At 38.6% G+C, this 23598-nt stretch overlaps 1 protein-coding gene across 2 annotated transcripts in view; it reads left to right on the top strand.

Moving 5' to 3' along the window:
* Nucleotides 1-11235: 11235 nt before the first annotated feature.
* The window catches only part of LOC134569179 (chymotrypsin-like elastase family member 1), a 45056-nt gene continuing 32693 nt past the window's right edge, over nucleotides 11236-23598 (top strand). For both annotated transcript variants that reach the window (XM_063428095.1, XM_063428090.1), the window contains exon 1: nucleotides 11236-11324. In XM_063428095.1, the coding sequence (XP_063284165.1) occupies nucleotides 11285-11324 (40 nt within the window). In that variant the 5' untranslated portion in view covers nucleotides 11236-11284. The remainder of the gene's footprint in view (nucleotides 11325-23598) is intronic.

Here is a 23598-nt window from a genome sequence, read left to right as displayed (position 1 = left end):
CATTTTTTCTAAGGATTTAATTCAGTCATTCTGTGTATTTAGTTGGAATGTGAGATTCTCCATACGCTCTTCAGATTTCTGGAGTCTTTCTCCTAGTTATCTTAAATCATTGCTCAATTCCATCGTTTTTCTGTTAATTTCTTCTTTAAATTTCAGAAACAGATAGTAAAGAGCAGCTTTTAAAAGGTCTGGAGTAATGTTTTGTTTTTCAGGCCATGATGAGTCTGCACTATCTTTTGTGTTATCAATATCTTTTGAGGAGTTAGAATTTAAAGTGAAATCCTTTTTTCCCCTTAAATATCTGCTTGTGGGGAAAAAAAATTGACAGGCTTTTGTCTGATTTATCATTTTTCTTTTCTTAATTAATATGTTTATTTCCACTATAGATTTAACCAGGTAACTTCAAATAGATCAGATTTAATTATGGCTTATTCAGAGGCCGCACTTTTCCCTTCCAATCATACAGACAAAGTATTCCCCACAAGGGAAAAAAAAGGGAAATGTATTTTATCTCGTCCTCTCTTTCCTTTCCCTCTTTTCCTTCTTTTCCTTTCTCCTTTCCTTCCACTTTCCTACTTTCCTTTTCTTTCCATCCTTTTTCGTTTTCTCTTTTTTTTTTACCCCCTTTCCATTAAGCTTCTATTTTTAATTTTCCACCTAAGCACTTTAAGCAGTCTTATTTTATGCTTCTGTTGCACTTTACTGAAAAAAATTCACTGCGTCCTGGCGTTAGGCGTTACTTGTCGCGATATCCCTGTAATGAATTGATCAGCTCTGTGTAGTCTCTTTGTATTGACTGCCATACTGTTCTTAGTCTGACTCCATTCAGCTCACTCTCCGACTCTCTGGCTCCTTACTTTATAAGGTCGTCCTCATTCGTACTTCATTCATGCCGCCACGAGTCATTCGTTTGCCCGCCTCGAGACAAATGCTGCTTGAGATTAGTGTGAATTGTCTCCTGTGCGGATATGTAACTATATAATATTTGGTGCTATTACCTTTCTACACAGTGAGCACCGGTCAGGACACGGTTAGCACGGATAAGAGAACCTTCATATGTGTGATACCAGCTGCTGCCAGAGAGATACTGGAGGGACATTAATAATAATAAAGAAAAGTAACTAAATTAATAAAACAGACCCGAAGATGTTTGTTTCAAATAATATTGAGTATCTACTTTGTAGTTCAGACAAACATAGGTTTTGATTACAGTACATGCTCATTGAAAATTCTTGCTAGACGAGATGCATCTTTTTAATCAAAGTTAATCTCTTGTTTTAAAAAACATATTGATGACAAGTTCACCTTTACATTTGCACATATTCAAACTGTATGTTGTTCCGGCAAAATTTCTAGGAGTTTTACACATTAAAATAAAGTCTCACCTTCAAGAAGCACCATGACCTCTGCAGCCACTGTAGTGTTTTGCGGTGTCATAAATATTTTGTTAGATGATAAACCTGGATTTATCTACAGAGCAAAGCAGGACCATGACAGATAGAATACCAGCTAGGTTATCTCAGCCAATGAGTTTAGTCCTGCAAAGTCCAGCTTTGTCCTATAGAGCAGTCTTTTCCTTTTGGAGAAGACTGTATGCAGAGGAGGTAGATTTGGGCAACGAGCAAGAAAACATTATTTCTGTCCACCTCATTTGCACTGTCTGTCACGCCAAGGGTGCATAATTCATTGTTGCATAATAGAATATTAAAGTAATTTGTGTAGTGCATATATGAATTGACCACTTGGTAAGGATCAGATGACAGAATGAGTAGTGTGAATTGCACAGGAATGTGAAAGGGAGCTGATGGTTTACCATATGCATTGATCCTTTGATTAAGCAAAAGCTCTGTAAGGTGTGAGAAGTCACACATAAGTGGCCTGGAAGTCTAGCTCCAATGTAAACTAGCTGACTTCAGCCATATGGCGTCTTCCTTTTAATTGATGAGTGGATATCTTTGAAATGTTAATGATCATTAGCTTTCAAGAAAAGAGAAAAAACAAGCCTTGTGTTCCAGTATTAAATGAAAAAAAAGAAACATTAATATTTACCTACAGAATAATAATTAAGCCTAATTTTTGTTATATTTGGAATGTGACCAGCACAATCTTCTAATCAAGCCCACGCATGATTTGCGTAACTTAACCATAGGGGAAGGGATTGTGATGTCTGCTATATTGGGTGACAAGTAAGAAGTGTGACATATCTATGGATTGGGAAAATGGTAACACATTCATAGATGCAATTATTATTTCTGTGGCAAGTACATAAAAGGAGATAGAACCAAATGTTTCCATTTGGATTGATGTTGGTCTGCAACACAAGGGGGTGTCACTTATAGTTACTATAGGTATGCATTATCTCCACCTCTGGGCGGGATTTGGTAATCCACAGGGTATATGTCTAATGATTCTGAAATGTGTCTTTGTACTTGCTTGAGGGCCCAGAATCTAATTCTAAGTGAGTCACCATCGTTCTTACCAGAGACCCCCTGGGGCAGAAGTTTTAATCTGAAAAGCTGAGTAAGTGATTAGGACTTCTGTTATTTTATCCCTTTTGTTTTTATCTGTTGTTGGTGTAAATAATTAGTTTAGCATCTATTTTTTGTATGCACTGTGACTATTTTTTGATCATAATACATATTCCTTTATTTACTTCTGCCTTTGTCTGGTAAAGAATCACGTTACCTGAAGAGACTAATTAGTATTTTGCAATTACATAAATATTGTGCTAAGTTACCTTTGGTGGGTTTTTATTAGTAAGTTACCTGGGGGACCAAAGCACCCCATTTTATAAATTATTATAAAGTCTTAGTGGTGGCAGCATTAATATAGTAATAATACTGTGATAAGTAGGAGCAGCCCTCCGACGCTTGTCCGCATGGTACTTCTGGGAGGCAGAATTAGAAAGGTGCTGGTCAAGGACAGGCATACCCACATCAGAGAGCACAGCAGGGAGGATGGTGGGATGATCACCGTAAGTGACAACAAATGGAAAATGACCAGAGGATTTGCATTGTTCCTAGCGAACTCGGTCGACGGGAGCAATTCTGACCAATTGTCCAGATCTTGAGACACAAAGCAACGTAAGAACTGTTCCATAGATTGATTGGTACGTTCGGCAGCACCGTAAGATTGTTAATGGTAGGCAGAGGAGAATGCTAGTTAAATGCTCAGTTCCGAACAGATGTTACGGTGTTTTATTTAACAATTGGATAACCAGCCATTTTAGTATCATGAAAAAGATGCAACAATTCCTTTCGATGAGCAGTAGAAACAAAGAGCCTGCCCAATGGCGTATTAGGAGGGGCATTGGTTTGATCAGCTTGGATAGACTCCATTAATGTGGAAGAAAGAGTTGTGAAAGTAGCAGCAATTATATTATCAGAGGGAACAATAGAAGATACCCTGGAATCTGAATTGTCAATCTCATCATACATACGAGATAGAGCATCTGCCTTGGCATTACGCAAACCTGACCTGTAAGTAATAAGGTAGTTAAACCTGGACAGAAACAAAGACCATCTACCTTGTCTGGGATTCAGTCTTTTAGCATCTCCAAAATTGGAGAGCTTCTTATGATCAGGGAGAATCATAACTTGAGTTTGAGGCCCTTCCAAGAGATGTCTCTATTCTTTGAGGGCGAGTATAATAGCTAGCAACTCCCTATTACCTATGTCATAGCTTTTTGCTGCTGGAGATAACTTTCTAGAGAAAAAAAACACATGGATGAAGGGGTTTCTCTGGGCTTTCTCTTTGGAACAGGATAGCACCTACATCTAATTCAGACGCATCCAGCCACATGACGAAGGGACAAGAATGATCAGCATGCATCAGAACAGGAGCAGTAGAGAAGGACTGTTTCAGGACCTCAAATGCCCTTGTGGCTTCTTGTGACCACACCTTGGAGGATCCCTTTTTAGTTAAAGCAGTGATAGGTGCTATGATAGAAGAAAAAATATGTATGTGCATTCTATAATAATTGGCAAAACCAATGAATCTTTGGATGGCTTTGAGTCTATGAGGTAAGGGCCATTCAAGAACTGCTGAAACTTTTTTAGAATCCATTTGTAAACCTTTTGATGTAATGATGTAACCCAGAAACTGAACCTTTTCCTAGTAAAACATGCACTTCTCAAGTTTACAAAATAAACCGTTGTCAAGGAGTTGCGAACCTTGCAAACATGTATAGGATGTGTCTTTATATAAGGTGAATGTATGAGTATGTCGTCCAGGTACACAAGGACAAAACTTTTAAAAAGATGGCAGGGGCATCGCATAAGCCAAAAGGCCAGTGCTTTGTCTGTCAATAAATTCATGATAAAGGCTATCTTAGCCTTATCTGTAGCAAATATCCTGGGTGAGAGCTCAAAATTAACCCCAACCTGATTAAGAAAACCCCTGCAATTTGCTGAATCTCCTCTGTATCTAGGGGGAGGAGTGAGGTGAATGCAAGGACTAGGCCCAGCTGCCTGGGCAGAATCAGGAGGAGTCTGGCTACTAATAGACTTGCTGTGATTCCTGTTGGAGACATGCAGTCCTAGTCAGTATGGTCTGTAAAGCTTGGGCAAACTGGTCCATCCTGTGGTCCATTTGTTCCAAACGGGCTTCGTTATTGGCCAACTGTTGTCCTAAACCTGTAGGGTCCATGGCCCTGTCGTTATGTCAAGATTGGGTAGCCCACACACACAGAGTATAGGGAAACAGTAACCAGAATGAATGGGAAAAAAAAAGAGAGAAGGTACGTATTCCGGACTTTAGAATGGCCGGGTTAACGTGTGCCCTAGATAGGCGATATATACAGAGTAAAAATAGGAAACCAAGGTCAAGGACACCCGAGATACTCAAATACCAAATGACAAACCAAAGTCAGGGTACCAGTAAATCAGAAAAGTCAAATACAAAGCCGGGTCAGTAACAAGAAAAACAAATAACAACTACACAGTAAGCACTCTCGGGCAGAATAAATTACGACAATGATCTCCAGAAAGAAGGAAGTATAAATAGGGAGAACAAAAATCTTATTGGACATCATCATCACCCTTCACCAAATAAAACAAAGGGGAGTGATATGTGAAGGGCAGATGATGTGTCCAAATAATATGACCTGTCACTTTAATGCAATTAAAAGTCTACACTTACAGGGTCCTGTAATCTCCAAGGACTTCTGTAGGTGGCGCAATGCTGCCAAAATGATCAGGAAGCCTTGCCAGAAGACAGATTGTGCAGAGGCTGCTCTGCACATGGAGCAATGAAACACAGCACAGTGTTCACTGTGGCCGGGACGGAGACTTCCTGGCTGCTGCGTGGCACCCCCTTCCTTGCTGCTGCACCGCACCCCCTGGAAGCATACCGAGGTATGAAACCATGGAAAAGCGTTTTGCACAGTATTTGTTCCTCCTACCACATGCTCATTTCCCTTGGCATTTTAATAACATTGTTATTTTGTGAGAGTGGAATATGTTAGTGTTTTACATTTACTTTGTGTTTTAATAACTGGTTAATATATATTAGTTTCTCCAAGGTAAAAATAACCAAATAATTTCAACATTCTCGTGACACAGAAAACATTTGATTTGATAATGCAAAGACATGCTACAGTTTTTAATTGCATAATTATATTGTGCAACTTAGGGTGTGACACTTTGACTGCAGTATTATTAGCCTACAAATATTGCTAATAACATTTATTAAACTTAATTAAAGCTAATGTATTGACACAATTTTATATCAAGACGTATTTTTATTTGAACCTCTATATTGTCATAATGATGACATTCTAGAAATATTGTTTTTTGTGTTTCAGTGGATGCTCACAGTGCCATGTTTTGCATCCAATACAGGCCCCAATGTAATATTGTTGAGATTTTTTTTCACTGACACAGTGGCTATGATACATACACTGCTATCTATCTTTTTAGCATAAACTTTAAATTCTCCAGCTGGTGTCCAAGCATTTTAAATATTTTTATTATATGGATGATGTGACAAACTCTCCTTTTCCTGTGAGTTTGCCATGAGTTTTTGGAGGGGCTTGTTTGCCAGCCTCTTTCCCCAGGACTATGGCCAATGTATTAGACCTGGCTTCAGCACTGTGGACAGGCTTTGTTCATGCCTTTTCCCCTCTGCGGTTCGGTATATGGGGCTACCGAATGGATTCTACTTATGGTGTTCGTTTACCGAACAAACAACCGAACAGTCAGACCACACACAAGTGGAGTGTGCAACCCATTTATCCCCCAGGCTGGGAGTTAACCACAGCCAAAGTGACAAACGACTGGGTGGTCGCCATTTGTATAGTCGAACACGTGGCGATGGCCATCTTGTTTAATCGAGCGCAGTCAACAGTGTTTTGCAGTCGAATTCATGGAACTAAAATCAGACACTTGACGGGACGAACACCGCTGGGACTTCCACCTCCATCTATGTTCGGCTAAATATGCACGAACAGAGCGCTGTTCGGTAGAAATAATCTACCGAACACACTTCAACCCTGACTTTGTGCACGAACAGTCCCGTTTGACTATTTGAAGTGTACCTTTATTATTGGAACTATTTTGGGCATGAAGCCATGCTTGCGGCCAGTCAAAAAGACACTTCCATGGAACCTTTGAACCCCTGCTCTAATCTGGGTGATTTTTTAATATGTTGCTCGCCCAGATCAGGGCTATCCGGGGATCCCAACCAAGCTGCGGCGGTTCGTGGGGTTTGCAGTGGTTATGGTACTCCAATGCAGTGCTTATGGTACTCGTCAGTACTAGGAAGCAGTGATTGACGGAGGTACCGGTCGGGGTGCAGTCGGTCTGTCACAGATGATAACCATTTTGGATATTGAGTTTGAATACTTTGACCCCCATGGGCTTTAATTTATCTGACCACCTTCTTCTAATATTCATGAAATATACATAACAAGCTAGTTGACTAGTTGACTAATCACAACTCATTTTTTCCTAACTCACTCTACTTTTATATATTTAAGTATGTCCTAATTTTCAATATTTTTTGTTTAACATTTTTTTCATTCAGAATCTTGTTGAAGGCAATGTTATTCATTTTTTGGACAGTAAGAATAACTCTAAAATCCTGAGAGGTTTTGCTTGTTTGTACAACATTGTTGTGGTTGTATTGTTTTTTGTCAATGTCAGACATGCCTTTTCTAACCTTTTATATACATTTCTCAGTGTTATTTTGAAAGGAACATTCTGATCACCAATACCAATTAAGTGTATTGAATATGTGTGGCCTTATATTCATGCTATGGCTTTTGTACCTGTTTAAATTTATGTAGATTCGCTAAAAAAGCAAAAGGCTGTGTTACTGCATTCCGCAAAACAATCCTGCACCTTAGCCATGCATCCCTTTTTCATAAAACATCTTTCTGAAGATATACAGTTTAGATTAGCAAATGAAAGATCTGTGTGAGTTGAACTACTGGCTTGACTGTTGACTTATGTATAATACAGTTGCATTCAAAATTATTCAACTCCCCTTGAAAAATAGGTTTATTGTCAACATTTACAGACTTTCAGCTGTTTGCAATGAACAAATGAAACAAAAGTAATTGAAAAACCTAACACAATGAAGTCTTCAAGTGGTTTCCCCAAATGCAACTGAACATGCAACTTATAATGACATCTCCAGTCTGACAATTATTCAACACCATAAATAGAATCCCTCACAACAGCACAAATATGCAAAACAGGTGTTGTCTCAGACATACCTGATGAAACTAATCAAGGGCTTCACCAAGTGTTTGAGCTTGAACACTTGATCAACCTGAACTGGATAGAGATTTGTTGAGGGTCAGGTTTGACTGCATGTTAAAAATAGGGCTCGGGGGGCAGAGCCTGACTGCCGAGCAGGATAGACGTGCTGTACATCAACTCCTGCAAGAAGCGACAATAATGGGGATAAATACCCCAAACACAAAACCACCCACCAGTCAGGGGGCATGGGACGAGCTGGGGAAACCCGGGTGCATCAAAGGAACCCACAATCGAGACTCACACTGCCTGGGATCCCACGCAAAGCACAAGGGGCCTACATGCGGCCGAGCCAGGGAGAGACGGCCGCTCTTCTGGATGGTAACACCGCACACACACCTCTCAGTGCACCAGCCTTCCTCCCCCCCCCCCCCGGGCCGGCGGGGGTTATCCCGGCCCGCGCTCGACATCCACAAGCACCAGCTGAGACAGCAGTACAAGCCTGACGCAGACAAGCAGAACTACAACCTCCTCCAAGGCGCACCTAAAATGGCGGCCGGCAGCGAGACATGCAGGATGGCCATGCGCCCGACACAACCGCACTGGAGTGACCCACTGCAGAGCCTGGGGGCGATACCGACCCACTTCTGGGATATACTCACACAGCGGCAACAACCAACGGGGGAAGGGACCTCGCAGAGCTACGGACCCACGTGCCACTCACTCAGAGCCGGTGTCGGCTGACCAAGACGGAAGGACCTAGAGACAGTCTGTGCCCCTACAGGCCCTGCAGCAGAGACTCTGCAAGATCCCACCGCACAGTATGTCCCACACTGCGGTCAGAACTGGCCCTAACAACTCGCAGCACAGACTGTTGCATTCATATAGCAGGAGTGGAGCAAGCAACACATTATAAGAACAGGCAATTAGCTTGTTAACTATAGATCAGTTAGCCGATGATTATCCATTGCAAATGTGATCTATTGTATGTCAGTATTTACCTTTTAAAAAAAAATGTGCAGATTCCACTAACTGCTCTCAAATCTTTATGCATGATATATTCTCAAGTTCACTCTGTATAATGTTGTTTTCCTCTTCTCTGCTTGTCCGTGAACATATTCTGCACTCAGTCAGCTATTAAGCCCATCTCCTAAATATAATGTCAAACATGCAAATTACTAGTTAGTTCTATTCCTTAAACTTACTCTCAAATAGTCAGCCAGCATAGCCTATGTTTAAACACTTACTGCACCACTGACTATTACTCTGCCTTTTACCGATTTCTCTACTGTATAAAAAAAAAAATGTGCACTCATTTTCAATGCCACAACTGTTATGCTTTGTTTCCTCTACAACATGTCACTGCTGTTGGGGCAAGACATGTATGATTGTTATGATAAACCCATGCACGGAAAAATAAAGAATTAAAAAAAAAAAAAAAAATAGGGCTCAATCAAAAAAAATGGTCCATGAAGTTAAGAGAAGAGATCACCTTCACAAATTAGGATCAGGATCCAAAAATATATTGAAGACATTGAATGGACTTATAGACACGGTTGAAAGCAAAGTTTGCAAGTACGAAGTTAAAGGAACTGTGATTAAACTACCTGAACAGGGCAGAAAAAGGAAACTATCAATGAATGCATTTAGGTTTCTGAGAAGGCAGGTGGTGAAAAACCCTTGAGTGACTGCAAAAGACCTGCAGCAAGAATTGGTGGCAACAGGCACTGAGGCTTCAATCGGCACAGTAAGAAGCATACTAAACGCATATGGTTTCCATTCCAGTACTGCAAAATGTACACCACTACTGACCCAACAGCACAAGAAAAGTTGTCTCCAAATTGCTCAGAATTGTATAAATAAGTCACATACATTTTGGGAATCAGTTCTGTGGAGCAATGAAACAAAACTGGAACTGTGTGGCACAATGGATCAGTAATATGACTAGAGGAAGAAGAATGAAACATTCAATGAAAAGAGCACTCTGCCTACAGTTAAGCATAGTGTGGTTTGGTGATGCTCTGGGGCTGCTTTGCATCCTCTCGCACTGGAAACCTGCAGCTTGAGGAAGGCAAGATAGATTTATTGAAGTATCGGAAAATCCTAGGAGAAAACATCATGCCGCCTGTAAGGAAGCTGATGCTTAGGTGTCATTGGACCTTCCAACAAGACAATGAATACAAGCATACCTCAAATTCCACCAAGGATTGGTTGGAGAAATTTCTACAGTGGCCATCACAGTAGCCTGACTTGAACCCCATAGAAAATCTCTGGTGGGATTTGAAGAAGGTGCTTGCAGCATGCAAACCCCAAAATATTACTAAATTGGAGGCCGTTGTTCATTCAATGGGCTAAGACTCCTCAGGAACGCTGCAAGAAGCTAGTGTCTGGCTATGCATCTCGTTTGTAGCAGGTCATAACAGCAAAAAAGGTGCTCTACTAAGTACTACAGATGCTTAGCATGAAGGGGTTGAATAATTTTAATACTGGACAAGTCATTATAAGTTGCATTTTCAGTTTCATTTGGGGACACCACTTTTTTGTTGTGTTGAGCTATTTCAATTGCTTTCAAGTGATTTGTTCATTGCAAACAGCTGAAACTCTGTAAATTTTGATAAGCCTGGTTTTCAATGGGTGTTGAATACTTTTTTGTTATAACTGTAGATAATCCTTAGACAAATACACTGAGGCAAAGGCAAAAAAAGACTCGAATGAGTCTAGAAATGAGAACACTAAGAACTGGCAAAAAAATAACCTTAACCTTTGGTTAAGTCCCTTTTCAGGTCGCAAGCTGTTGTAAACAAACACATTTATAATGGATGTGTTTGCAAACAACAGCAAAATAATATAACATTTTCATAACCATCAAAACAATGAAATTTAAAAAACAATGCTAAGTCATAGCTCAACATGCTAATACTTTAGTAATGGATTCCTTAAAGAAATATACCTAGCACAACAGCCACTGCAGAACTGTGCAGTGTTTATGGTGCCAGGAGTACCCTGGGGATGACCTAATCTAAATAATCAAGCAATATTAGACTTTGACGACGTTCCTGGTGTTAGCTTGGTGCCTCTCCTGACCTCCTCTCAGCCTTCAGGAGAGCAAGAAGCTCCTGATTAGAAGCTTCCATTAGTTCTCCTGAGCTAAGCCCTGCAATGGCCCTTCAGCTCACTGGCTGAGAACATCAGCTGATCACAACCAGGCAATGAGCTAAAGCAATGCAAACAGCTGTGCTCAGGAGACCCCAGAACTAAATAGAATGGGGGTGCCAGGGGCATTCCTGGCTTTATAAATGCTACAGTTATGTTCATAGTGGTAATGGTGCTTGGAGTGTTCCTTTAATGTGCCATCAGTGTTAACCTTCTGAAAAATTTTAAAATAGGAAAAGTTCAGTGCAAGTATACAGTGTCCTTGATGAAACTTAATAGCATTGGTAATTGTTTTACAGAGACTACCAAGAACCTAATGGTTCTGCTTGCAACATCTGCAAATATTCCCATTACTGATTACGGCTCATGGTATATATAAAGTGATCACAGAGGACCAGTTTACCAGAACATTTACCAGCTACTGACTGAAGATGTTGAGGCTCCTTGTCCTTGCTGCTCTCGTCCTTTGTGGTAAGATACATTGACAGCTAACTGCACACCATCTGCTAATCCAACTTCACTTTGCTTTACACTTCACTAACTATTATTTTTGAAATGTAGTGCTTGTTCTCACATGTAAGAGTTTCAGTTATACTGTCTTACTTACACTGTGAATAATAACAATTATTATATTTTAACAGTTCTTCAACCCTAAACATTACATGTCTCTCTTCCTATCTTCACATTATTATAGTTTACGTTACATGCATTTTATGGGGTTCCTCTGTTATCAATGTCCCCTTACTCACTGATCTTAAAACATGTTTTTTTTATTAAATTAAGTACATTAGATGTCCTTTCAATTTTTTTTTAATGCAATAGCCCACACCTACTGACCACAGGAGTTATTCCCCCATTATTAAGTGCAGTGGTGTATCCTGGTTTTGTGCTGACCTAGGCAGGACAAAACTCAGGCGCCCCCCCCGCGCCACCCTCACCCAACCCTTCCCCCCGCACCGCCTTCTAAACACACACACACACACATTCACTTACAGATACGCATAAACTAGCTAACAGACACACACACTCACTAACAGACACACACACTCACAGGCAAACACACTCACACTTACAGACACACACTCACTCACTAGCAGACACTCACTCACTAACAGACACAAACACTCACACTAACAGGCAAACAGACACACAGTCAGAGAAACACACACAGTGTCAGACACATACACACACACACTGACACACACTAACAGACACACACACACACACACACACACACATTAACAGACACACACACTAACAGGCACACACTCACTAACAGACACACACACACTCACTAACAGACACACACACTCACACTAACAGGCAAACACACATACAGTCAGACACACACACTAACAGACACACACACATTAACAGACACACACTAACAGACACACACTCACTCACTCACTAGCAGACACACACACACTCACTAACAGACACACACACTCACACTCACACTAACAGGCAAACACACACAGTCAGAGACACACACAGTCAGACACACACACACTAAGACATTTTTTATTTTTGTATTTAACCTCCCCCCCAGCCTCCTTACCTTTGGGAATGCTGGGGGGGGTCTCTTTCTCCCTGGTGGTCCAGTGTCTGCTGGGCGGGCGGCGCTGGCGGCTGACAAGGGAGAGCTCCCCCTGAGCTGTCTGCTCAGCTCCCTCGCGCACCGCCCGCAGAGTGAGGCTGGGAGCCGGAATATGAGATCACAATATAAAGCTCTTCGCTGTAGGATTTATAGTTTTTAAACTATGACCATTTTATGATGGCAACCGCCAGTGAAGTGAACAATTTGGAGCAGTTTGTTTTTAACCGCTGTTCTCTGCCCTTGCTGTAGAGTGAGTTGCCATAGGAACCCAGGTGTGTGAGCAGCCAGCAGAGTGTTCCGGAACATAGAGGCTGCTACATGAAACACATTCTCTAAACTGCTGTCATTCCTACAGTTTTGATAACACAAAAGTGAGCACTATCACATTTAACCCCTTAAGACCGCAGGGCGTACTATTACGTCCTTTTTAAAGCGGCTCTAAACGCCGCAGGACGTAATAGTACGCCCTAATTTTTTTTTAATTACCCAGGGAGCCCCCCGCGGCACCTCCGTCCTCTTCAGCCCCCCCGGGCCATGTGAGAGCGAGGTCCTTGTGAGGACCTCACAATCACATGGCCAGGATAGCTGCCTGGTGCATTGCCAGCAGGGGGACTAACTGTAATAACAGTTAGTCCCCCTGTTGGCTGAAAATCAAATTAAAATAACTTAAAATAAGTGTAAAAAAATATATATATACTTATATCATATATATATATGATCTAAGTATATATATATACACATATACACACATATACACACATACACATACACTGTCTAGGTGTATTTTAATATTAATATATATATATAATTGTATATATATATATATATATATATTAATATCAAATTACACGTAGACTGATACTGATTAAATATATATATATATAATTATTGTTATATATATATTTATATATAATATAAAAAAAATTTAAATACGTAAAAAAATAAAATAAAAAAAATAATTACAAATAAAATATAAAAAAATATATAGATGTGTTTTATTTCGTTCTAACTGTATTGTGATATTAATATATATATATTTATATATATTAAAATAAAATACAAGTAGAACGAAATAATATATATATCTATATACATAAATATATACGTATATATCACTATATATATACCTATATATAAATACAAATATTTAAAAAAAATTATATATATATATATATATATATATATATATATATATATATACGTATATATACACATATGTATATATATACATATATTAATTCTACACATATATTTATGTAATAATTTTACATAATTAGGTATCCTAATTAATTACAATTAGCGGGACCTGCCTGACAACCCATGCCGAAAGTATAGGGAATTCAATTTGCTAGCACTATATTTAACCCTATAACTTTCCAAGACACCATAAAACCTGTACATGGGGGGTACTGTTTTACTCGGGAGACTTCGCTGAACACAAATATTAGTGTTTCAAAACAGTAAAATGTATTACAACGATAATATCGCCAGTAAAATTGAAGTTTTTTGCATTTTTCACGCACAAACAGCACTTACACGGACGATATTATTGCTGCAATACTTTTTACTGTTTTGAAACACAAATATTTGTGTTCAGCGAAGTCTCCCGAGTAAAACAGTACCCCTCATGTACAGGTTTTATGGTGTTTTCAAAGATTACAGCGTCAAATATAAGGCTTGTGTTTCATTTTTTTCACATTAAAATTCGCCAGATTGCTTACGTTGCCTTTATGACCCTATGGTAGCCCAAGAATGAAAATTACCCCTATAATGGCATACTATTTGCAATAGTAGACAACCCAAGGTATTGCAAATGGGGTATGTCCAGTCTTTTTTAGTAGCCACTTAGTCACAAACACTGGCCAAAATTGGTCGTTTTTTGCATTTTTTCACACACAAACAAATACTAACGCTAACTTTGGCCAGTGTTTGTGACCAAATGGCTACTAAAAAAGACTGGACATACCCCATTTGCAATACCTTGGGTCGTCTACTATTGCAAATGGTTTGCCATTATGGGTGTAAATTTATTTCCTGGGCTACTATACAGTCTCAAAGGCAACGTAACCAATCTGGCGAATTTCAATTTCAAATGTAACGTGCTATATTTGACCCTGTAACATAACCAAAACACCATAAAACCTGTACATGGGGGTACTGTTTTACACGTGAGACTTTGCTGAATACAAATATGTGTATTTTATTGCAGTAAAAGCAAACAGTATTATGACATTGACAGTTAAAATGTCATGTAGAACTAAAAAAATAAAACAAAATCTTATTTTCTCCCATTTTCTTCATATTAAATTATGTTTCATAGCTAAGTATTTGATATTACATGAAAGCTCTGTTTCCCCTGAATAAAATGATATATAATAAGGGGGGGTGCATTTAATATGAAAGAGGTGAATTACGGTTGGACAGACATATAGCGCAAATGCCAGGTTTTGTTTACATTTTGTTTCGTTCACAACTTGTACATTTGGCTGCGGTCTTAAGGGGTTAATAAATATATTTCAAGCCACTCCAAATAGTTACTTTACTCACTCCAAACACTCCACACAGTTACTCTGCCCACTCCTTAAAGTTACTCTGCCGAGTCCAACCTTTCCACAGTTACTCCAGCCACTCCAACCACGCAACAGTTACTCAAGCCACTCCACCCGGTCACTCCGCCCACTCCAGTTGTAGACTACTGGTGGAGGCAATTCCCCAGAAATTGTAGCTTTTCTAATTTCATTTAAAGTCTCTCACCTGATTGGCTGGGAAGTTGTTAGTTTCTGCGTTTAGTAGATATGATTCAATAAGTGGTGACACTTGACCTCTACAAGCTTTTTAAAATCTTTCAATGTGGTGGTGTTGGAACATACACCTGTTCTGTCCTTGGTGATCTCCAGAACTGCGTATAACTGTGTATAAAGGCAAATTGTAAAAGTTGCATTCACAAATGGCCACTCACACTTTTACTGAAGTTTGCAAGCCTTGAATATTCTTTTTCAAAATGGAAATTCCAAATCTTCTGTCTGGATTAGAATCTACATAAATGTATTGGCATATATGTGCTCAAGAAAAAAGTATATATATAAAAAAATAGATGCACATTCAGAGTGAAGTACAAAAAGAGTATTTAATAACTTACATCAAGGTATAAAATCATCAGTGTAGTCCCTCTATGTCACCACCAGGGGTCCTACGCGTTTCATCCAACCAAATAGGACTTCCTCAGGGACTTGTGTGGTGTGTGATCAACAGGTACAAATTAACAAACAATAAACAATAAAATTCCCCTCCCTCCCCAGTCATTATATATCCCTTAGTGTCCACATAATGAGTAGTCTCCTGCAGGTGTCTCTTCTCTATTTTCCGGGCTGATTTCACGATCTCCTCACATGCGCCGGGTGTTATGACGTCATCATGTCCGACGACGCTTGCGTTCCAGCATGCGTTCCTTTGCCGAAACCCGGAAGTTAGCCGAGAATTACTGTCTTTCTGCTCCCTGCTCGATCTCAGTCAGGCATATATTTATAGTTAGTGGAAACAAGGAACAAGAGGAAGGGGTAATAAATACATTACTCTGCATCAAAGAGGTTCAATACTTAAAAATAATCAATTATCATTATTCTTCATATATCAATTGATACTATCTATATTATAAAAATACATACATATGAATAAAAATAAATACAAAAAATATATATAAAAAATATACAATTTCTTTCAAGAGCACAAACATTCTTATAGTGAACAAAAGGTGCAATACCCAAATGTATATTGCATTCTTCCCATTGCTTTTTAGTACAAAAATATAGACCATTTAAGTGTTTTTTGCAGAATCCATTTCAAAAGAAATACTTTCTCCACTCTATATAGTTGTAATGTTATAGGTCTATATTGGAAAATTATATTATATGTTTATTTAATTTTCATATAGGGGGAAGGGGGGCGGTTTTTACAACCTACCTCCACAATTTCTTTCAACTTCAAGGCATGCCATTTACAAATTCCAAAAAATATAAAATTTGCCTATTATGAGTTCCATTCTTTCAATTTATTAAGCCCCAAGAATTTCATTAATTTGGATCTATTAGATTCAAAATATATGTTAATTTTATTTTTTTATGGATAGAGATAGTAGCCTGGATCTACATAAAAGATGATATTATAGTCTTATTAGCCACAGAAAAAATGCAATATTTACAAAGGAAGTATAGAGAAGAAGGTACAAAAAAAAAAAAAAAAAGGTTTTTTAATCTTCAAAAAAGTTCCACAAATCTATGTCCAAATTTAATCCATAGGGCTGCAAAGTTTTTAATTTATTAATCCAAAAGGTCTCTCTTTGTGAGAGGCTCTTGGCAAGATTGCCCCCTCTCCAATAGGGTTCAACATGTTCAATGCCCATGAAGGAAAAACCTGACCAGTTGAACTTGCTGCAGTTGTTACAATGAATTGGAACAATATGTTTAGTTGATTTTTTTCAGATGTTATTCTGATGTTCTAATATTCTTTCTTTTAATTTCCTGCAAGTTCTTCCTACATATTGTTTCCCGCATGGGCATTGTAACATGTACACTACATTTTTGGTATTACAATTTATATTGGATTTCACCTTAAATTTTTCTTTAGTCATTGTACTGTTGAATTCTTTTTTCTGTATATATCTTTGATTCTTACAGGCCTTACATGAGTTACATGGGTTGAAACTCTTTATATTTGTTTCATTCTTTTTTCGCTGGACCTTTAACGCATAGCTTGGGGCCAATACATTCTTTAGATTTTTTGTTTTTCTAAAAATAATTGTTGCCTTTTCTAGTAGTGCTTTTACCAATATTGGATCTTTTTATGTAAAATATCCCAATGTCTATATAGAATCTTTTTTATTCTCCAATGATTAGTGTTATATTGTGTGACAAATGAATATTGGTAATTATTCTTAACTGCCTTTTTTGGTTTAGATGTCATTAACTTCTTCCTATCTTGCCTTCCAATTTCTCCAATTTCCTTTTCCAATAATGTTGGTTCATATTTTTTCGTTATAAATTAATTTTTCAGATGTTTAGCCTGTTCCTGGTAATCTAGATATTTAGAACAATTTCGCCTTACTCTCATAAGTTGCCCCTTTGGAATAGACTCCAACCATTTTTCCTCATAGCAACTTTTCCTATGTATATAGCTATTTCCTTCTGTTTTTTTTGAAATAACATTTGGACTGAATGACTTGATCTTCTACAAAAAAAACATATATCTAAAAAATTGATTGTTTTAACATTTATCTCATAAGTGAATTTTAATCCATAATCATTTAGACTTATATAGATAAGGAAAAGTTGTAGTTCTTCTCGTGAGCCCTGCCAGATCATTATTACATCATCGATAAAACGCTTCCATAGGACCAGGTTCGCAGCCCAGCCATGCCCCCTCCATACGTGATTGGATTCCCAATCACGCATGTATATGTTGGCATAGCTGGGGGCGAACCTGGTCCCCATTGCTGTCCCGGTGTCACGATTCGGAGAACCCAACACGCTAACACACACATACACACACACAGAAAGTATGCAGTACCGGACCTTAGAGTGGCCGGGCTAAGCACACAAAGAATACTCAGGAGAACAAGCCGAGTAAGGGGAACCAGAAAACAGAATAACGAGAAACAAGCCGAGGTCAAAGGGTAGGAGAAAGTCACAAAGTCAGTATAACAAGCCAGAGAGTACGTAACCAGAAAGCACACGTTCAGTATCAATACTATAAAGCAAAGACCACAACAGGGCAGGGAGGAACAGGAAAGGTAAGTATTTAAACCATCAGGTTAATTCTGATTGGATAATTTCCAATCAGAATTAACAATCACACGTGGGAGATATCTAAACGCCCCACTGTGATTGAGGCACTGTGCCTTTAATGCCGGGTCAGGTGACTGACCCCGGCGTGACATATCTTGGGCAGTCTTCCAGCGTGCAGCGTCATGCATGCTGCCGCTGGGGGGCGTGGAGGAAGACGCGGGCGGCATCCGAGGCTGGAGGGATGCCGCTCGCCGAGCCCACGTGGAGAAGGGGACCGCGGACGGCTGGAGGGTGAGTGCCGCGAGCGGACTGCAGCCTCCCCTTGCAGCCGCCCGCGGGATCCTGACACCCGGTAATCTGGAGATAAAACGAATCATCGAAGAAGAAGTAATTATGCTTCAAAATAAAATGAATGCTCTTAAGTATGAATTCATGAAAATCTGTTGAGACATTTTCATCTTCCATCATGACCCGTTCCACTGCATTTAAACCTTTATTATGTTTAATGATTGTATACAATGAAGCAACATCTATAGTCACCCAAATGAAATCCTGTTTCCAAGTGATGTCTTCCATTATTCTTAAGATGTGCGATGTGTCCTTTAAATAAGAGGGTGCTTCCTGAGCATATTTCTGGAGGTTATGATCTACAAACTCTGATAAGTGGGCAGATATAGAATTAATACCACTAATAATGGGTCTTCCGGGTGGTGTTACTGGGTTCTTGTGTAATTTGGGCAAAAAATAAAATATTGGAATTACGGGAAAATTGTTAAATAAATATTCCTTATTTTCTCTGAAAATGATACCTTTCTCATGTGCTTGATTTAATTGAGATTTAAGAATAATATTAAACCTTTTAGTTGGATCATCAGTGAGTTTAATATATGTATTTATTTCCCCTAAGATGTTAAAGGCTTCATTTACATAATATTCTCTGGTCATAATTACTATGGCTCCTCCCTTGTCCGCTTCTTTTATAATTATATTATCCATTTTCTGTAATTTAGTTATGCCGGCCACTTCCTCTTTGCTCATATTGTATTTGTTACCCCTCCGGGCCTCTTCTCTGTCTAATTTTTCTAAATCATGGCATACCATGTTGTTAAAGGTTTCCAAAAAGGGACCTTTGTCTCCTACAGGATAACATTGGGATTTTCTTTTGAATTTATCATAATGACTACCACTTATTTCGTCTGGATAAGTAACAACCTCTGAATCTCTTTTTAAGAAAAATATTTTCAATGTCATTTTTCTAATATATTTTTGGAGGTCTATATATGTATTAAAATGGTTCATTTTTTGATTGGGGGCAAATTTTAATCCTCTATTTAGGGCTTTTAAATCTGTATCAGTTAATTCTATATCTGTTTAATTATAGATTCCATATTGTTTCTCTAATTCCCTTTTCTCAGGAAGTCCTCCCTCCTGAGATCTTCCTCTGATCTCTTTCTTTTTGGTGGAGTTAATTGATTGTCTGGTGGGGTTCCCATTAGGTTGTATCGAGGTTTGAAGAATTGTGTGATTCTTTTTTTTGCTTATACTGTGTGGAAGACAAGAGGAAGTCTTTTGGGATACTATTGGAAATCTTATCCTATACAGGAAAGTTTCTCTCTGCTGATATAAATTAAGCACTTATTACACTGTGGTGGGTGTACACACACATTGTTTCTTTTTGATCTCCAGAACTACCTGCTATGGCCTTATAGTACTTGTGGAACACTCAATGATTAGACCATTGAGTCAATGCAAAAAATGTTCAATCTTTATTAGATAGGACAAATGTTTTAAGAAATTCTACTAAGGGGCAGTCTAGGAGTGTCTCATTAATTACCAATCAAAAAGTGACAATTATTAATTAATAGCATGTAAAGCTTGTGCAAACAGCATGGTAAAATAAAAGTATATATGAGTACATTGTAGTAAAAATAGTCCTGATCTACTGATGATGCTACTTACAGATGTAATTAATTTGGAAATTAACAGACATCCAGCTGTTTAAAGGTGTAGTCTATTTGCAAAGTAGCAGACATCACGCTGTTTAAAGGTGTAGTCCATTTGGAAAGTAGCAGACATCCATTGAAATCTGTATCACAGATCTCCAGGCTTTAAGGCTATCATCCAAGTCACACAACAGTCATGGGTAAAACATTTTCTGGCTAATCAGGTTTTGCCAGTGGCCCTGGTATCAGGGGACATATTGGAAAAAATAAGAATGTCCTGCAGTGCCTGCTTGTCACTCACGATTAGCATTGGGTCAGCGGGCAAGTAAATCTGAAGCGATATCTCTCAAAGAGTATTGTTAAACAATACAACTTCATGATTTATTATTTATTCTTATAATAGTAATTCTAATACATTTAACTAAGTCATGTAACTAAGCATTACACTTTAATTTACAAAGTGCTTCATTGCCCTTTATGAACACTATCTGATCTGTGAGAGAGGCACATGTTTTATATGATAACATTCAGTTTGCATGCATCTAATCAGTACCTTAGTCTTCAATTAAATATTCAACTAGATATTGAACAAAGCAGAATCAGGCCATTTCTCTTTAATTCTTAGTTCTTGATGGAATCCCAAAATTTCACCTGTCTTGGGACTACCTTCTGGTGGTCAGCCAGAAGCAAATATGACAAACAAACTGCTTTATTTGCAGTCTAAACCACATATATGTATGTTTTTTCCTAACCTAAAAGGCTGCTGGACAAATCTAACTTGTACTTGTATACTACTGGAGAGAAAGACTAAAGGAGTAGTAGTTACATTGAATAGGTTTATAATGAGGGGTAATAAAAACAAATATCAACATACAGGTGAACAAACACTTAACAAATTCAGGTAGAGCACATTAACTGCTAAAATTATTAAATTAAAAATAACATTTAAAATAGGATATCGAAAATCAATGTGTAGCTATGAAATGCTTTACAACTGGTTAAAATTCACATTCATTTTTTTCATATCATTTTTAATCAGTCACTGGAATGTTCTAGGAACAGCGTAGCTCCTAGCCACACATCCTACTCACACACTTAAATGTATATATCTATATCTCTCCCTCTCCATCTCTCTCTCTCTATCTCTCTCTCTATCTCTCTCATATATATCTGTTTTGCTTTTCTATTTATTTGTTTATTTCAAAATACGACAGAGCATGCGGTGTGTTTTTTTTTTTCAACTTCTTTTTATAATTCAAAACAATTAATTATATACTACCACTATGTTACTTAAAAATTAAACTTATTTAAATAGATTATACCATATACATGTAACAAACAAAATGTAATTGATTTAAACGTGAGAAATATATTCTTATGGTAGATAGTGGGACATAGATATTGAGCATCCCAAACAAGGTATTGAATAATTTATTAACAATAATTGCAATAACTCAATAACTTCCGAATTTTAGCTGAACCATATTCAGGCTCATTCCGAAATCTCACTGCAAAATCTAGGCATTGTTAAATAATGTGACCAATGTCCGGATTTTGCAGTCCAAATGACCCAGTAGAGCAGGGCTTCCCAAACTTGTCATTTTTTGCTTTTAATGCATATTTTAAAAATTTACACCACGGCAATCTGCTTAAGAGGCATACAATTGGCACACCATGGCAATTAGTTTTAGACGCATAAAATTGGCACGCCATGGCGATCAGTTTTAGAAATATACAATTGGCACACCATGGCAATCAGCCTTAGAGGCATACAATTGGTACACCAAGGAAATCAGCTTTACAGGAAGATAATTGGAACATCATGGTAGCTTTAGAAGCATACAATTGGTACACCATGGCAATCAGTTTTAAAAGCATACAATAACTTCCGAAGTATGCATCATGACAAACAGCCCTAGATGCATACAGTTGGCACATCATGTCAGCTTTAGAGGCATACAATTGGCACACCATGGCAATCAGTTTTAGATGCATACAGTTGGCACACCATGGCAATCAGTTTTAGATGCATACAATTGGCACACCATGGCAATTGGTTTTAGATGCATAAAATCAGCTTTAGAGGCATACAACTGGCAAACCAGGGCAATCAGCTTTAGATGCATACAACTGGCAAACCAGGACAATCAGCTTTAGATGCATACAATTGACACACCAGGGTAATCAGTTTTAGATGCATAAATCATGCCATATCATGGCAGTTTTAGAGGCATAATTCTGGCATATCATGGCAGTTTTAGTATTAGATGCATAATTATGGCATATGATGGCAGTTTTAGAGGCAAAAACTTGGACTATCATGGCAGTTTTAGAAGCATAATTTTGGGTATCATGACAGTTTTAGAGGCAGAAACTTGGCACTTCATGGCAATCAGTTTTAGAGACATACAACTGCTTACCCCCAGACTCAGTCAGAATCAGAAGTGCTGTGTCCTGCTCTTTCATCCAGGCACCTCATGTTGATTATCCCAGTGGTGGAACTAATGTAGGGAGGGCCCTGGTGCAAGTCTGTTTTCTAGGCGCCCCTCTAGTGCAAGCGTGGCCAAAAGGTAGATCCTCATCTGTCGGAGAACTTCAACAATGCTATACCAGCTGGGGATCTACCATTTGCTGATTGTTGCAGGGTGATATTTGTGAGCAGTGTTTGAGCATTTGAATGTAAGCATGTTTTTCTTATTAAGTATATGTGTGCATGTATGGGTGTATTTGTATGTACTGTTGCCATTGGAATGTAGTGGTATACTTGTGTGTAATGTTTGCATCTGAATGCAGAGGTGTTTGTATGTAGTGTTGGACTTTAAATGCAGGTGTGCATTTGTGTGCAGTGTATACACTTCCACACACATTGAAACACATACACAGATATACAGAGACACAGACACCCAAATATATACACTGACACAGCGATACACACAGACACACACACAACACCTAGTTTCCCGCACACAGATACACGGACACTCATGTACACAGATACACACTGACACAAAACACACAGACACACATGGACACACAAATACACACACACTGACACTAAAAGATAAATGGATACATGTAACGGCACCCCCCAGGCATAAAAGGGTTACACCGCTGTTTAGTAGATCTTCCCTTCCAGAGACACAGGCACAGCTACTGTAGACACCAATCCACCGAACCAGAGAAGCATATGAATGCCGTAAACAGCTGAACCGGAACCATACGAATGCTGTAAACAGCCGAATAGGAAAAACCATGCAAATAGGTTAACACTCCTAGCAGTCAAACTGGAACAGCATACAGTAAATACCCCCAAGAACGAGACAAAGCTCTGTGTTGAGGGTCAAGCAGTGGACAGAGCTGTGGCTTTATTGTCCTTATGTACACATTAGTACCACCCTCAGGGTTTTGGGAAACAACCAATA

Source organism: Pelobates fuscus, chromosome 1, assembly GCF_036172605.1.
Source record: "Pelobates fuscus isolate aPelFus1 chromosome 1, aPelFus1.pri, whole genome shotgun sequence".
Lineage (NCBI taxonomy): Eukaryota > Metazoa > Chordata > Amphibia > Anura > Pelobatidae > Pelobates > Pelobates fuscus.
Note: the sequence above shows the minus strand (reverse complement) of the source record. Positions and strands in the feature narration are given on the sequence as shown.